The sequence below is a fragment of the Dermacentor andersoni genome, chromosome 5, assembly GCF_023375885.2.
Source record: "Dermacentor andersoni chromosome 5, qqDerAnde1_hic_scaffold, whole genome shotgun sequence".
In the NCBI taxonomy this organism is placed as follows: domain Eukaryota; kingdom Metazoa; phylum Arthropoda; class Arachnida; order Ixodida; family Ixodidae; genus Dermacentor; species Dermacentor andersoni.
Window position 1 is genome coordinate 21,228,295 of NC_092818.1, and position 16,787 is coordinate 21,245,081.

At 45.4% G+C, this 16,787-nt stretch overlaps 1 protein-coding gene across 7 annotated transcripts in view; it reads right to left on the bottom strand.

Annotated features, from left to right (window-relative positions):
• The window catches only part of LOC129384594 (uncharacterized), a 165,419-nt gene that overhangs the window by 24,930 nt on the left and 123,702 nt on the right, over nt 1-16,787 (bottom strand). For 5 of the 7 annotated variants that reach the window (XM_055070148.2, XM_055070144.2, XM_055070143.2 and 2 more), the window contains 2 exons: nt 16,012-16,029; nt 527-574 (listed from right to left, as the gene is read on the bottom strand). In XM_055070148.2, coding sequence (XP_054926123.1) covers nt 527-574; nt 16,012-16,029 — 66 coding nt within the window. The remainder of the gene's footprint in view (nt 1-526; nt 575-16,011; nt 16,030-16,787) is intronic. The other 2 variants (XM_055070146.1, XM_055070145.1) reach the window with 1 other exon arrangement.

The window sequence follows — 16,787 nt, forward strand, 5'->3', positions numbered from 1 at the left end:
CCTTTACACAAAGCGACCGGAGCCAACCGTGGCCAGTGCCCAGAACCGAGCGACGGCCACTGCACTCGATTACGACACACCCGAGTCGTTCTACACTCGCCGGGCGCAATCTCTCGTGCGATGTGAAGCGTTCGAGAGCGCGCGCTGGTAGTGCGCGCTGACGTCACGAGTGAGCAGGCGGTCGGCTTATCGAATGTGACGTTCGCCGCGGCGAAACTGTCGCCGCGGCGAACGTTTCAGAATACGTCCCATGGTACACTTTCAGTTCCTAGAGCAAGTAGCCCTGCTTTCCATCACCATTGCCGAAAGCCAGCTGACTGGTGAATGGGTGGGTTGATAGGTTTCGTTTGCTCTCGCGTTGGAGCTGCATATGACACACATGATCCCCTTTCATTTAGACCTCACTCAGTGGTACGTATCATATTGCGAAATCTATGTTTCAGAAGAACGTTTTGTAAAATTGCTTCGAAGGCATTCAACGCATTTGTCTTTGCAATAAGAACTAACGCAAACTCCTTCTACGTACAGAAAATTGGAGCATTGTCTTGTCCTTCTTTATTCCGTTTCGGAGTACCTGAAAAAAAAGAAGATTGTTGTCAAGGTAAAGGAGGTAACTTTTAAATTCCAGATGAATCTCTCATGGCGACTAAGACGCATAATGGTCACGGCAACGCCGAGGTGCACCTGTACATCTGATTTTGTTAAGCGCAAGAAACTGAAAAGGTTCACAGTGGCGGACAGATATTATTTTCACGTGAAGCAGCGAAAATCTACAAATGTGTTTTTAAAACCTTGTAAGTAAACTCAGAGTTAATAAAATTCACAGAGAAAGATTTTGTAAGCTCAAAGTATACAGGGTGTCCCAACTAACTTTAGCCAGAGTTTAAAAAAATAAGCGAATGCCACGTATCTGAACAGAACCAAGGTAATGGTGTTTGCCATCGCTTGGAGATACTCAGACTATTTTTTTTTCATTCTACCTAATTACACAACCAGTCCTAATTAAAAACTTCCCAAATATTATAATTAGAGGAAAAGTGTCAATGAGAAAATTGTAGAGCAACATAAAGAACTCCCGATACAGCTTTCTGTTGTTCAACACGTGCTGCATAAAAATGATGTTTCGAGCGTGAAAGAAGCGCGCAAATACACACAAAGTGCCTCGAGCGGCCAGCCGCACGGCAATTTTGCGTCCTTTTTGCGGCTTAGCATGTATTGAGCAACCGAACGCTGTATCGGGAGTTCTTCGCGTCGGCCTACAATTTTCTCAGTGACGCTTTCATATAGCTATAATATTTGTGAACTTGAGTAATTATTTGAAACTAATTATCTAACTAGGCGGAACAAAAAAATGAAGTTGAGTGTCTCCAAGCGACGGCCATCAACATTACCTCGGTTCTGTCCAGCTACGTGGCATTCGCACATTTTAAAACTTTACATAAAGTTAGCTGGGGCACCTTGTATATCGTGCTTGAATAAAGTCCACAACTCTGTGCTAGAGTCAGGCGACGCTAGATTTCGGATGCCACTGCTATGGACAGATACAGACAGGTTCTAGTACCTGGTCGCCTGCCGCGCGGTGTGCACGTATGCTTTACGCTCTTTGAAAACTGTTCCTTCAGTGAAATTTTTCATGCGCATCTACTGCTGCCTGCCTTGTGTTTACGAGCACAGTTCTTGTCGTAAAGTGCACGATAAATGCGCAACATTCAATACGATTCAATAGGGCGATAAATGCACAGAATTCGCCTGTTGACTCAGCGCTAGTGTATTCGTGAATGTCGTTCGCCAGTATTCCACACTAATTACGAGAGTTAGGCACAGCAGCTTTTATTTACTGTACACTAAGTATACGGATCATTCCTTAATAACTGCATGAAATTTTTGAATGTAGAGCGATATAAATAATGGTGATGTTATCCTTACCATTTCAGCCCCAGAATCGCAGCCTCCTCATGAAAAAACTTTAAGTAGTTTTTGCTTAGTTAGCGCAGTGTCGCTAATTAACTTCAGACAGTAGAAAATCTTTGTTAGTGGGCAAAACGTGGAAGCAACGAAGAAGACGAAAGGACAGAGCACGACAGGACAGGTACAGTCTGTCCTGTCACCTCCTTCCTTCGTTGCTTGCGTGCTTTGCGCACTAAAAAAATATTTTTTTCCCTCTCTGAAATATCGCTTCACAAACGAGCCCAACCATCCAACATTTTTGACACTAAGTAAATATTTATTTATTGACCTTAGGCGGCAAGGGCAAATGTCATTTTGGAACCTGCTCGAAATTATCCTGCGAAACGAAGAAATGTTATTAAACAAGCCCCTGAAAGAGTTGCGTAGGACAATATTTCACATTCAGGGGATATGTGGAAACATGGGCAAAAAGAGGCACATGCGGCTATCTGCTTCCTCGGTAGCATTGTGGGCGATTGTGGCGCCGGTACAGACTAATATGTAGACAACGAGTTTTTCTAGGCCTTCTGAATGATGAGGGAGTGCTGTTTTAGTAAACACCGTATTAAATTGCGCTACAGATGTGTGCACTATAACGGGAATAATAATAACGTTACTTGCTATACTAAAATGCCAAAGTGCGCTAGCACCTACTGGTAATTCTAACCATTTTTGGTGCCGCAACAAAAATAAGAACATAAAAGGCCTGCTATGATCTCTCTTTGAGATCGCAGTATCCATAAATAAATAAATAAATAAATAAATAGAAAACTAATAGGCCTTATATAGATCGCAGTAGTATTACCAGTTGTTGAAACGTTCCATTAGGATTACTAGAGACCGAATGTTTAGGCGCTATAAATCCGGTTTTCGACACCTATAACAGGTCCTAGAAGTGTCATTTAAGTTCGTGTGGTCCTGTGAGCGGTGACTGGAAGATGACTACGACAGTGTGGGTATCTGGTGTGCACGCACTGGCGCTATCACTCACCGCTCCGACCGATTACCCAGTACGGCTGCCACGTCCTCAATGCCAAGGTGTATGCAGGCTACGTGAAACGGCAGCTCCAGAAAACATCACCTATGTCGTCCGTCGAGAACGCGAGGCCATGACACCCGTTACTCCTCATAATGGTAGGCAAGACAAGAACCTGGCTACTATTGCTCTCATTGAGGCAGTGGTTCAAGAAAAGTCGCCAATGCGGGCATTTTGCCCTCCTTTTATGCCGGTAATGCTTCTCCCAAACTGGTCTCCCAAGTTGTCGCTGCTGCTGTAGCGAACACGACCTCCACGCCACCTTCTCAATATCCAGCCGAATGGCGCGAGCTTGATTACCGGCCCATCTACTTCACATGCTCTAAACTAGACACATCGTCCACCCTTACCGCAGCCGCTGACCCACGTTATACCAACGAACCTTTTACAATCAGTGGCGCCCGGAACGTGCACCACTTGCTTCGTCACTCTCTCCCGAGGTCTCAACTATTTAAAGCCCTCTTAGGGAAAACCGGAGCAGCAGCTCACCATCGCCCGAGCGTCGTCCGTGCCGCTCAACCCCACCTCGCCGATATCTGTCTACCTTCCACCGCCTCTCGAAAAACTAGCTTCTGCAGCCCCCGGAGGTGACGTCGCATTTATGAGCCGGCTTGAAAATCATCAAGTCACCTCTCATAGACGGTGCAACCTTCTTCAAATTCTGGTTGATGGTGTGGCGGTTACTGCTTCTGTTAATACCGGCCGGCGCACAAATTTATGTAATGGGATCGAACCTCCGCTGCTGCTTCCAGAGATTCCGGATATTTGCGGCTTCACCCACCCTCAGAGTAGCCGACGGGAGCGCACCTGCCGTGCTTGTAACGTGCAGTGCTAGCATCGCCATATCTGGTCACCACACATCCGAGGTGGAATTCACTAAGCGAACTTATGAACAAATTTGGGCGTATAAAAAAGCTTAAGAGGAAAGCCTATTCACAAAGCTAAACTGTTCGTAAGATCAGCAGGCTTGCGATGCCCGCCGCTGGAAAGACGAGCGCCGTACTACAAAAAATGCATATATGGCACCACAGATGCGAACGTCACTACTGCCGCAAATAGTAAGCGTAAGGCAATCCACAAACCCGAAACGGCCGTCGCAGATGACGACTTCACAATAAATTGTGTCTATCTGCGCCGCTCGAGCTGACGCGGGTAAGCGTTGTAACGCGCTGTTGCGGCTTATTGGCCAGATGCCCCAACTGATAGCCTAGGATGACGCGTGCCTATACCTTTGTGGCACGCCTAAATTTTCACTTCGAAGTACATTGAGCGGGCAATTGATCCGAAACCAACTTGAATGTTGAACCGCTATGTGTTTCGTGTACGGAACTGTGCAGTATTCTGACGTGCACTTGAGCATGTGTTCTTGTGACGCTGGTACATTTCTGGCAAAGTTGGCGCTCATCATCGTGGTTGATGTTGACTTGTTCGAGGTGTCACTTGGGTTATGAGAGGCAGCTTATCAGCGGCGGAGAAGCCAAGCCGAAGCGATGAATGCTGATACGATCTCAAAGTGTGATAGGCCGCGAAACTTGCACGCGCGGATATAACGTAGTGAAGTTATCTGTCATAACTTGGATGCGTTGTTATCAATGGCTTCTATCTGCATTTCTTATTTAGGGATACTTTCAAATCTCTCCGTGCCCTCGACATAGACCCTATGTGAAAGGAGATCGCATTTCGACGTCGTTTGGCGCTCGACGGCCTCATCGACTAAGGCCTGAGACGGTACCGACTGCCGAGAGAGCTGATATTGAGCCTATGTATGCGCGGCGGCAGAACCGCACCTGCAACCGTGTGCTGCGCGATCACATACCATACCGATGAACGTACAAGTTCTGGGCCCCTTGCCTTGAGGTCATACGAACTATGTATCATGCAGTTTTTTTTTCATTTCCGTAATTAGCATCCATATGAAGCTCGTAATTACTATCGAATAAAGACAGTCGTTTTGTTATACGGTGGTGGTGCTAGTGTATACAGGTGGGATTAGCCTAGCAGACCTGGCCGGCAACTGCTCCGACTGAGCATCTCTTTCTGCACCAACTCTGTCACTATCTATGCATCAGTCCTAAATCTACTATAACTGTGAGAAGAATGCGTAACACTTCCACTTCAATACTCTTAACGGAGGTACGGTGAACGGGCGAGCGCACTTGCGCTTGTCGGCGCTGTAATAGACACCCGGAAAATGAAGCTGTCGAATGGAGGTGTGCAGTAATTTGCTGTAGTAAAATAGGCTTAAGTACATATGCATGATGTGCTATCACACTATCAATTGAGCGCACTTTTTTCACTTCTTGTCGTTAAGTCCGAGCTTGGCTCCTTCCTCGCCATACTACGACTCCGTAAGTTAAATGCGTTGCCACTTGGTTGCACCCTTATCTTAGCGTAAGAACTTTTCTTGCTAAGAAATTGGCCACGAACAGCGCAGCTTTGTTAATACCGCCCCTACTCTTTTGCTGACCTACAATAGAGCCCCCATGACGTTATCCTTGGAATTGACTTGCATTGTACAAACGCTGCTCTTATCGACTGCTCCGCAGGTCTTCTCCTGCTAGAACTGCTTTCGTGCGCCGACAACGCCGCTGCCGGCCCACGCCACCTACGCTCCGTCGTCATTCTTCCACTGCTACCACAAGCCGCAATATACGTAGAACCTTCACCCTTTCCACCCCTACCCAATGGCGACTACGTTGCCTTCCCAATTCCTGAGATAACCATGGTTGCAACTCCGCGCTGCCATATTCAACGGCGATAGTTACAAACAACCCAACCTCTAATCCCTTCCTAAATTTTGGCCTGTCGGCGAAAGTTCTTACTCGCGGCATATCACTAGTGCATCTAACCGAATGGCCTACCACATGGTTTCTGCCGTAGCCACAGAACCTACACCGGATTTTTTACTGCCTTCATCGCAGTCAGGTTGGGCCTGCGGCCACTTCACACAGGTGACATCGGGAGACCTCGACCGGCACATGCCGCTATCCTTATGCGCGTGCTGCTTTCCTACAAGGATATCTTTCACTTTGGCGACCGTGCTCTGGGCCAGACTTCCATCGTCACCCATCGTAATGACACCGGCGATGCGAGTCCCATTTACTGAAGGCCTTACCGTGTGTCAGCTCCGGAGCGTGCTGTCATACAACAGGAAATGGATAAAATGCTTGGCAAAAGCAGAATTGAGCCCTCGTGCAGTCTTGGGGGCTTGCCCGTCATACGTGTGAAAAAGCAGCACCATCGCTGCAGATGCTGCGCAGACTACCTTCATCTGAACCAGATTACCAAGAGTGATCTGTATCCTATCCCGCTTATTTATGAGGCACTCGACTGCTTCCACGGCGTCAGACATTTTTTTTCAATCGCCCTACGCTCAGGATACTGGCACATCGCTGTAGACAGCCATGACCGAGAGGAGACCGCCTTCATGAGTCCTGCTGGCCCCTATCAATTTAAATAATTGCCTATTGGCTTATGTAACGCTCTTCTGCCGCGAAGCGCATGATGGACGTTCTTCTTCGAGGCATCATGTGGATTTGCTGCCTGCGCGATGTTATCGTTTTTTACTACTTTGAAAACCATCGCGCTCGCCTGTCCGCATTGCTTGATATTTCTTGCCATGCTCGCCTTCAGTTTAATTCGTCGAAATGTCGATTTGGGCGCCGTCAAATCTGCGTACTCGGCCACCTTGATGCTGCAGCTGTGCAATCAGACCTCGCCAAAATCCGCGCGGTTAATCAGTTTCCTACTTCGCCGTAGACCGCGGACGTCTGCAGTATTTTTTTCATTTATGCTCGTACTTCTGCCGTTTTCTCCAGAGCTTCGAGAAAGTAGCCCGCCCTCACACGAGATGGCTCAAGAAGGAAGTCATTTTTGTTTCGGATCGTGAATAAGTAGACGCTCCGTCGTCGCTCGTTGCCATCCTAACGATGCCACCCAATTAGAGCACATTGCAACCCGTCAGCCAGCACGGATGATTGTATCGATGCCAGTGGCCAGGGTATAGGCGCCGTTCTCGAGCAACAGCAACAATGCCTATACCGCAAGGTCGCTTACGCAAGCCGCCTTCTGTCGCCGTCAAATTACGCCGTCAAAGAACGCGAGTGCTTAGCTCTCGTCTGGGTCATCTCAAATTTCCGACCATACCTGTATGGCAGGCACTTCTCAGCTATTACAGACCACATACCACTTTGCAGGCTTTCTTCGCTCAAGGACTCCACTGTTCGCCTTGGTCATTGGGCAATACGCTTGCAAGAATACGCGTTTTCTGTGTTCTACAAATCTGAACGGCTTCAACAAGACATCGACAGCTTGTCTCAATGCCCTATCGATCGCCCTGATGTAATGGAATATGAGCTGTGGCCTTTCTACTCTCCATTGCAGGCTGCTTGAAAATAGCTGTCGAAGAGCGCCGTGACTCATATTTGCGGCCAAGTATAGACAGTCGCAACTCTCCACACCCTGATATTTCTCTACAGGTGTTTGTGTTTCACAAGGGCACCTGGCACCGCTACAATGCCCGCGCTGACGGCACTGATCTCTTGCTTGTTATTCTCGCGCATATTCGTTCTGCTTTTTGGGCCAGCGATCCACCGACCACGAGACCCCTAGGCGTATCACCGTTCTGTGCCACTGTGAGTTGAGGCTGATGGCGTCTGCGAAAGACGCAAGACGCCTGCCCTACTACCTGCTGTTATCCTTCAGCCCCCTGACATCCCTGATTCACCACTTTTTCAGGGTGGACTCGATATTCTAGGGCCTTTCCCCATGTCAACCACTGAAAATAGCTACTGACAACGCAATGTGGTAGGCTGTGACACCAGCACTTCCCACAAATTGCAGCCGATTTAATTCTTCACGATATTACCTTGCGCCATGGTGCTCCTAGTCAGATAATCAAGGAACGTGGCCTCGGCTTCTTGTATAAAGTAGTCGGCGGCATTCTTCGCTCCGGCTCGACCAATCACGAGTTTACCACTGCTTACCGTCGACAGGCAAACGGCCTTACTGAACGCCTCAAGCGTGCCCTCACAGATATGCTTGCTATGTACGTGTTTGAGGACCACTGACACTGAGGCATCAAGCTGCTTTTTTGTGACCTTCGCCTATGATCATTTCGTAATCGCGTGGCAGCGCGCGTAGGTTGTCACCGCAGTCAGAGAAAGGACACTCGGCCCAGCACTAGAACGCGGCGTGCATCCGGAGACCAGGTGGGAGGGGGACATGTGAGGAGAAATGTACCATGTGATAAAAGCTAGCGACGTCCCAGAATTCTCTGCAGGAGAGCGGCAAAGCATGTGTAATCGTGTTGTGACTGTCGGGCCTAGCGCTCTCACCGGTTCGCAGTTACGTACAATATACCTTTGTGCAAGGCCACGAATCCTAAAACGCTTCCGCCTGCGATGATTATTTCAAATCATGGATTGTGAAGCTCAGCGCATCCTGCCTTTTGTCATTCAGTGCAAGTCACCATCTTCAACAGAAGGTAAGGCGATATTGACTTCATGGTTTAGTATTTTGGCGCGCCTTCGTCGACATGCAGCATACCACGCTTTCTAGCCCGAGTGGCCAGACGTTTAGTAATTGTGTGTAGGTACCCCACCTCACTTGTATATTGCATGCAAGCAAAGCACTGTGGATCACATAAATATTTATCTGGCCCTACACTGTTATAGTTTGCACCTTGTATCGGCTGTCAGCATAAATTATTATGCGAGCTATTCCGAGATAGGCAAACTAGAAGGGCAGGTCTAAAAATTCATCTGGAGAAAACTAAAGCTAAGTTTAACAGTCTCGGAAGAGAACAGCAGTTTACGATAGGTAGCGAGGCACTGGAAATGGGAAGGGAATACATCTACTTAGCGCAGGTAGTGACCGCGGATCCTGATCATGACACTGAAATAATCAGAACAAAAATGGGCTGGCGTGCGTTTGCAGGTATTCTGAGATCATGAACGGCCTGTTGCCGTTATCCCTCAAGACAAAAGTGTGTAACAGCTGTGTCTTACCAGTACTCACCTACGGGTCAGAAGCCTGGAGGCTTACGAAAAGGGTTCTACTTAAATTGAGGACGACGCAACGAGCTACGGAATAAAGAATGATGGGCGTAACGTGAAGGGGGTGGGATAAGAGAGCAGAGTGGGTGAGGGAACTAAGACGTGTTAATGACATCTTAGTTGAAATCAAGAAAAAGAAATGGGCAAGGGCAGGGCATGTAATGAGGAGGGAATATAACCGATGGTCGTTAAGGGTTATACACACGATTTCAAGAGAACGGAAGCGTAGCAGGGAGTGGCAGAAATTTAGGTGCGCGGATGAGGTTAAGACGTTTGCAGGGAAAACATTGACACAATTAGCACACAATTAGCATTAGCCGTCACGTCGCGTTAGGCAGAGGAAGTTTAAAAATTTGGAGAACGCTTAAGCTTCGCCTTTAAGAATGGAACGCGATAGCATTCAAAGCTCCCTGACTGCTTCTCATGCTTCCCGGCAAGTGCAGCTCATGTAACCGTAACGTTTATCGGGAAACACTGGCGGCGAAGGCTATGCACGAAGGCGAGATTCATGGTACAAACATGACGTCTTGCGTGGGCCTATCCCGGAGGTTGTGCACGATCGCGCCTAAAAAGATAACATCACTGTTAGGTTTCCGTTTTCGTTTCGCACTTTGAATACTTAAGTCTGAGAAGAACAACGTGAAATGCACGCACTGTCAATGTTTTGTTTCATGACATTTGTTTTCAGGCAATCATTCTCAAAATTCCGAGGAATAACTTAGCCAGCAGTCAGTAATATAAGACAAGGTATTATCAACTTTATTTACAGAATGGTGTGGCAATATAACTCGCATATACTACATACCCTATAGTAAGTGTGGCACATATATTTACCTAAATGTATACGAAAACTTTCGCTCACGGAAAACTCTGACGCCGCTGGCGCGAACGCAGAATTTCAGGGACACCAGCCGCGTAATTATATCGCGTGAAAATAACGGCGAACGCCATTATATGCTTTGCTTTGTAAGCAGCCAAGCATTCGACCACCGGGAAGGCGCGCAATAGATGTCTCAGAACGCCACAAAAGATGTCATGGAGGAAGCACACACTTCAAACCCCCGAAGTGATTCAGCGTGTTTGAGATCGGAAGCATGGTAGCACTGGCAGCATGCAGAACACAATGAACCTGTTCGTCTACATTGTGCTGATCTTGTTTGCGTCAATTCTATGAACGTGCGCTGGACAGGCGAAGTGGTTCGTCGCGACTTCGGCTGCGCAAGGGCACAACGAAACAAGCTGGTTCCCGCCAGATCTTGTTAGATTATGCAGTGCAACTGCAAACGGCTACACGTGCGGACCATTTAGCACATATCAAGGCAGCACCACATCACATCGGAGCTATGAAAGGCTGCATCGGAAACCCTGTGGTCACTAGGCGTGGCAGTTTTACCAGCATGTAAATCCCAATTAACCCCACTCGCGTACATAGTGTAGGTGAGGAAACGTTATGGTACGTGTAATGGCACAGCAAGGCGTTTTTGGTAGTGCTGGAGTGCCTATGGCGATTTCCTTTTGCGATCAAAACTACAGTGTAATTTAGGAGCCTGGTTCTTGCCGGGAGGGGACAGTGAAACCGACCTAGGGCCAGACGTTACGCAGCTCGCTTGGGAACTTAAGAAAATTGCTGCAGATATCAAGCACATTATGGAAAAGCAACAGCTTGATACAGGAACCAAATTAGGCGCATTTAGACAGTGGAAAGAAAATTGGATGCTTGCAAAACTAGGTTATTAGTATGAATTGCACAATTGAAACACTTGAAGAAACAAACAACGACCTGGAGAATCATAGTAGGAGGTCACATTTCATTGTATATGGCAATCCGTAGGTTGAAGGAGAAACGAATGGGGTACTAGAAGATACAGCTAACCGAAAAAATAGTGAAGGGCATGATTTGTTCGGAAGGGGTAACTATTAAACGCATCCACCGCTTTGGCAAGGCTAGAAGAAAGAAGGCAAGGCCTGTTGTATGTAAGCTCGTACTTTTGAGACAAAAGATCAAGACATTTTAAAGAGAGGCTAGAAACTGAATATTACTAATTTGTCTATCGGGGAAGACTTTCACGACAACTTCGAGAAACAGGAAGAAGCTTCGCGACATTGCGCAAAAAGAACTGTGATAAACATGACAAACCATCCCCCGCGTTCGATAGACAGCAGCAGCAATCGGCCATACATCTCTAGTTTGCCAAAAGAACAATAAAGCTTCAAAAAGAACGCCGAAGAGATAAATTGGCGCGTGAATCCGAGCCGTGTGCAGTTACGGATCTAATACTCATCAATATAAGCACCAGGATTACACTGAACAAACGTAACATATTTCATAACATGTTATTTGCTCGTGATCTTGAGATAGAGTCACTGAAACGACTTTTTTATCTGCTATCCATAGCCAGAAAATTGCACCGGCAAGACTACTTAACCACAAGAGAAAAGCAATCAAGTCGCGGTGGCGATGTGGGCCTAATAATAATAAATGCTTTTTATTTATGTTCCTGCCGAGGTTTGAGGGTGCTTCAGCAGCAGTTTGTAAGATTTTGGACAATTCAATTTGCACCGGATGTGTTTGTCGAAGTCCATCCGCAAGTCATGAGTTCATAGCCGGCCTTCAGGAATTCATGCAGCAGCACGGCGGTAACTGTCGAGTCATCGTAATGGGAGGCTAACTTTCCAGACATTAACAGGATGTGAACAACACATCATTCGCCTAGAATGCCCTAGTTGTCATAATTATTCAACTTTAAACAGGTGGCATTGCAACCTACGCGTGCACGAGGTTCCATCGCGAATGTACCAGTCTTTATATTTCTTAGCAGCCGTTTTTCCTGCAAGGCAGAGCCAGGTTCATAGCACTGACGATATACCAGATTACGAAATACTACTACGGCTCCTACGATTACATAGCACATATAAAGCCTCACCACCTGCATTACATGTACCTAACTTGGCAAGGGCTGGCGACTGTAGCATATTGACCTACCTTGCACATGAGATCATAAGCCACAGACAATATAGACGCCCCAGACAATATAGGGGAAATTACTAACGCTTACTAATTGAATTATTCATTTAATTCAAATAGTAAGTACAATTATTTCCCCTATGTTGTCTTTGGTGCCTTTGTTGGCTTCTTGCGATATGTTATTAAAATCAGGCCCCTCAGTAAAATTTTTTCTCGTACCCTGTACATTAGCTGCACTCATTCCTCAAATTGCTTTAGGAGCATCTGTAAATGTCAACGCGCTATGGGTCTATTTCAAAAGCATTGTTCTTCATTGCATGATAAACTTCATACTTCTTAAGTACAAACGACCTCGGCAAAGTAACATGTGGAGAACTCTAGAAGTCATCCAAGCAAAACGATGATTTGAAAGATTACATCAAACAATTCAAAATATTGCTCGGGATCCAATATAAAACTGAAAACTGGCAATCTCTGACAAAGAAGGAAAAAAATTACAAGCTAAAGAAAAATACGTTAAGGTAACCGTTCTGAACTTTATTACCAGCAATTCGCAAATATTCTGGAGGTATATTCGCCTGACCACGTCTTCTGCGTTCAAACCGTGGCCAGAAGAAAACGCCGATAAAGGAAGCCAATACAGGGATTTTTTTACCTCACTAATTAAAGAAAATTTTGGCTTTTTATCTCCCATCAGAGTGGCTACTAATGCGAATATTGGCTCCTACCACATCAGTGATGTGGGAATTCTTACCTTCCTAGTAAAACTAGGTCTTAAAAAGGCTAACGGTCCTAACAAAATTTCTAGCGTTCCCTGGAAACATATACGAAATCGTGTAGCAAGTAGCTCGGCATAACCTTTCTAAAGTCACTTTTACTTTCTAAACTGCCAAATCATTTGAAAATCGTCAAAGTAACACCAATCCACACATTGGGAGACACATACATGACGCTAATTTCAGGCCGATATATTAATATGCACGTCATGTAAGTTGCTAGAGAATACAAGGCTGAAATACAACACGAACTCTCCAGAGATGATAAACTACCTATCACCTAATCAACAAGGTTTTCTTGCGGTTTCGTCCACCATTATTCAGCTCCCTGAAATAGTTCATGACCTCGCGCACGCTATCAATAATAACAGTCGAATTGATCTGATACTACTTGATATATCATAAGCATTTTATTCTGTCTGCCAGAAACACCTAATAGCGAAACTAGAAGACGTGCTAGCAAAAACGAAAGTAGGCGCCTGGAATTAAGATTTTTACAGATCCCAATCGGTATCATTAGAAAACATGTCATTTAAAGCTTCACCAGGAACATCCGGACTACCGCTGAGATCCGTGCTTGGGCCAGGTATTATTGTATGTTAATTATATGAACAGTAAAATAGAGAGCAGTATAAAGTTATTTGCCCATGATTGCACAAATTATTGAGAAATTAGCAGTCACATTGAAAACAACCCACTTAATAAATCGCTTAGAATGCTGGCATACTGGTGCCATAATTGGCAAATACCAGTTATACTACTTTATCTTATTAAGGACCAGCCCTTACCAAAATTAGGAGAACATAAAAATTTAGGGATTAGGCTAACATTTGGTTTGAAATGGGACGTTCACATCAGCAGCATCGCTGCGGCTCAACTGCGCCAACTGTTAAGCCTTAACGAATGCCTAAAACTCTCACCACAGACCACGATATTCCTGGCCCACACGGCCTTGGCGAGATCTCTTTTAGAGTACGCTAATACGGTATGGTTTCGCCATTCGAAGAATAACCTTAAAAAGCTAGAGACGGTTCAAAATAAGGCTGTTAGGTACATTCACAAGAAATATCAACTTACGGATTCTCCTAGTAACATATTGCTTGCCTCCAGCCTTCAGGCATTAAATGCTAGAGCCAAGGCAGGCCTCACTAAACTTTTTTTTCCAAGTTGTTTATATTAGTTATGTAACTGACAAGCCTCAGTGTGTCGCTTAGTCAATCACTTGAAAGCCTACATAAGCATCTACATAAAATTATGGAATATTCTCAGAAGTTAGACGCATTTAAATAATTCAGCAGTACGTAAACTGAACCAATTATATCGCTGTATAGCAAGCAGTCTCTCTTTTAGTTCCATACGAAGATTAAGGCACATGCTCTAAATTGACATCACGCAAATGTACGCGGCTCAACACGTTGACTGTCTCACCTTGAAGGCTTTTTTTTTTAAATTGCGTGATTGCCCTTCCTTTTTTGTATTTTATTGTCTTTTTTCTTCTGTTTGTATGTTAAGTTATTTTCTACACTTTCTAGTTCTATGTTAAAATTAGTATAGGCACTGCTCATGCGAACATTTTCCGTGATATATGTTTGTTATTTAAAGTGTCGCAAATCACGCGTGAATATGCATTGAATATATATTCATCATACGTTATTTTACCAGCTCGAACAGAACACAACGAAAAGGAAGCAATACACAACATGGCGCTGTTGCTTCTTTCTCGCACTGTTGTACTTCTTTTTGTGCCGTGTTGCTTTTGCGCTGTCACAAAAAGAACGATGTATCCTAACCAACTGGTGTACCTTGCTATTTCTTTCTTCGCTTCGTATTGTCCCTTTTTTCAAGTCTCGTGTGTTCCTTGCGGTAAGTTTCCGAATTCATGAATCACTAACTGACCTACACCCACACTCTGCTATGCCACCGTGCTATCTTGCTCCAGCTTGAATATATATGTTCCATTTGCACATAGAAATATATAATTTCAAATTTTTTTTCTACTACGTACGCTCAATACGCCAACCTGTTATGCTCCCGATTGAGAGCGGCAGCATTGGAAAAAGAAAAACGCCTAGCCTCCACCACAGCTATAACGCTTGAACGTTCGCGTTATACACTAGTAAAGTAGGTGCGTGTTTTCTTTGCTCTTGCTGTTTTGACCTTCCTTTTTATTGTGTTTGATTCCTGAATAAATTTTCATCATCATCATCATCATCATCATCATCATCATCATCATCATCATCAGCCTGGTTACGCCCACTGCAGGGCAAAGGCCTCTCCCATACTTCTCCAACTGCCCCGGTCATGTACTAATTGTGGCCATGTTGACCCTCCAAACTTCCTAATCTCATCTGCCCACCTAACTTTCTGTCGCCCCCTGCTACGCTTCCCTTCCCTCGGAATCCAGTCCGTAACCCTTAATGACCATCGGTTACCTTCCCTCCTCATTACATGTCCTGCCCATGCCCATTTCTTTTTCTTGATTTCAACTAAGATGTCATTAACGCGCGTTTGTTCCCTCACCCAATCTGCTCTTTTCTTATCCCTTAATGTTACACCTATCATTCTTCTTTCCATAGCTCGTTGCGTCGTCCTCAATTTAAGCAGAACCCTTTTCGTAAGCCTCCAGGTTTCTGCCCCGTACGTGAGTACTGGTAAGACACAGCTGTTATAAACTTTTCTCTTGAGGGATAATGGCAACCTGCTGTTCATGATCTCAGAATGCCTGCCAAACGCACCCCAGCCCATTCTTATTCTTCTGATTATTTCACTCTCATGATCCGGATCAGCAGTCACTACCTGTCCTAAGTAGATGTATTCCCTTACCACTTCCAGTGCCTCGCTACCTATCGTAAACTGCTGTTCCCTTCCGAGACTGTTAAACATTACTTTAGTTTTCTGCAGATTAATTTTTAGTCCCACCCTTCTGCTCTGCCTCTCCAGGTCAGTGAGCATGCATTGCAGTTGGTCCCCTGAGTTACTAAGCAATGAATTTTAATAAAAGCTAAGAAATTCTGTAGTAATCCTCTTCTATAGCGCAACTAAGATGAAATGCAAATGAGCTTTTATTTGGCATACTACGTTGGAGGTAACGCGAGCAAACGCCACAACACACCCACACTTATGATGCGTACATTTAGAGGTGACAGTTATTGCTAGAAAAAATAAAACAGGATTTCATGGTCAATTTTCAAAATCAGAATGTGCTATATAAAATAATAGCGAACCACTCACCTTCAAGTCTCGATTTCGCTGTACATTTGAAGAGAAGCCCAAGTGTCACGAAAGAAATGCGAACAGCAGAAACAAAGGACGTCACCAACAAATGCGAACCGGCACGATGCTATTTGATTCCAATTGGTAGACCAGCCACTAGAAACACAGCTACTATCGTATACAACATATTCTCTGTATCTAGAGGAATCTTTTCTAATGAAACAACTACGGCCTGAAATCATCTGCGACACCAGAATGTGTCTTGTGGTGAGGTTTACGGGATAAATACAGCTATGTCGCCAGAGAGTGCTTGTGAACGACCGCATAGCTTATATCATACGCCACCAGTGATACAAACAAGCATTGATGGAGGCACGCAACTGTTGTCGTAAAAAATACGCCATTTCCGCCACCTCTATATTGAAGGAAGGCATCATATTTTACCAGCACACTAGAACTGCCGTAGCGCCTCCTGGCCAAGGCTGGTTCTCACTGGCTCTGGACAGACATAGCACGCACAATTAGAGCATTAAGCCATATCGATCATGGTTTGTCAAGTTGCCAGGCGAGTAAACAAACATCCTCTAAATCCAGCTTCTCAAGCGTGCTCCACTAGGATGGTTTGTAGCAGCCGAGCAAAATATCCGACCTCGTTGACGATACCTACACCAGTGCGGGCGTCTTGCCAGCGTAAACGGGCCCACCACGTGGTGCACACGCCTGAGAATAACCCATATGATTTTTCCGAAGTCTTAATATAATCTTAAGGGATGTTTATCTGGAGCGCATATTCC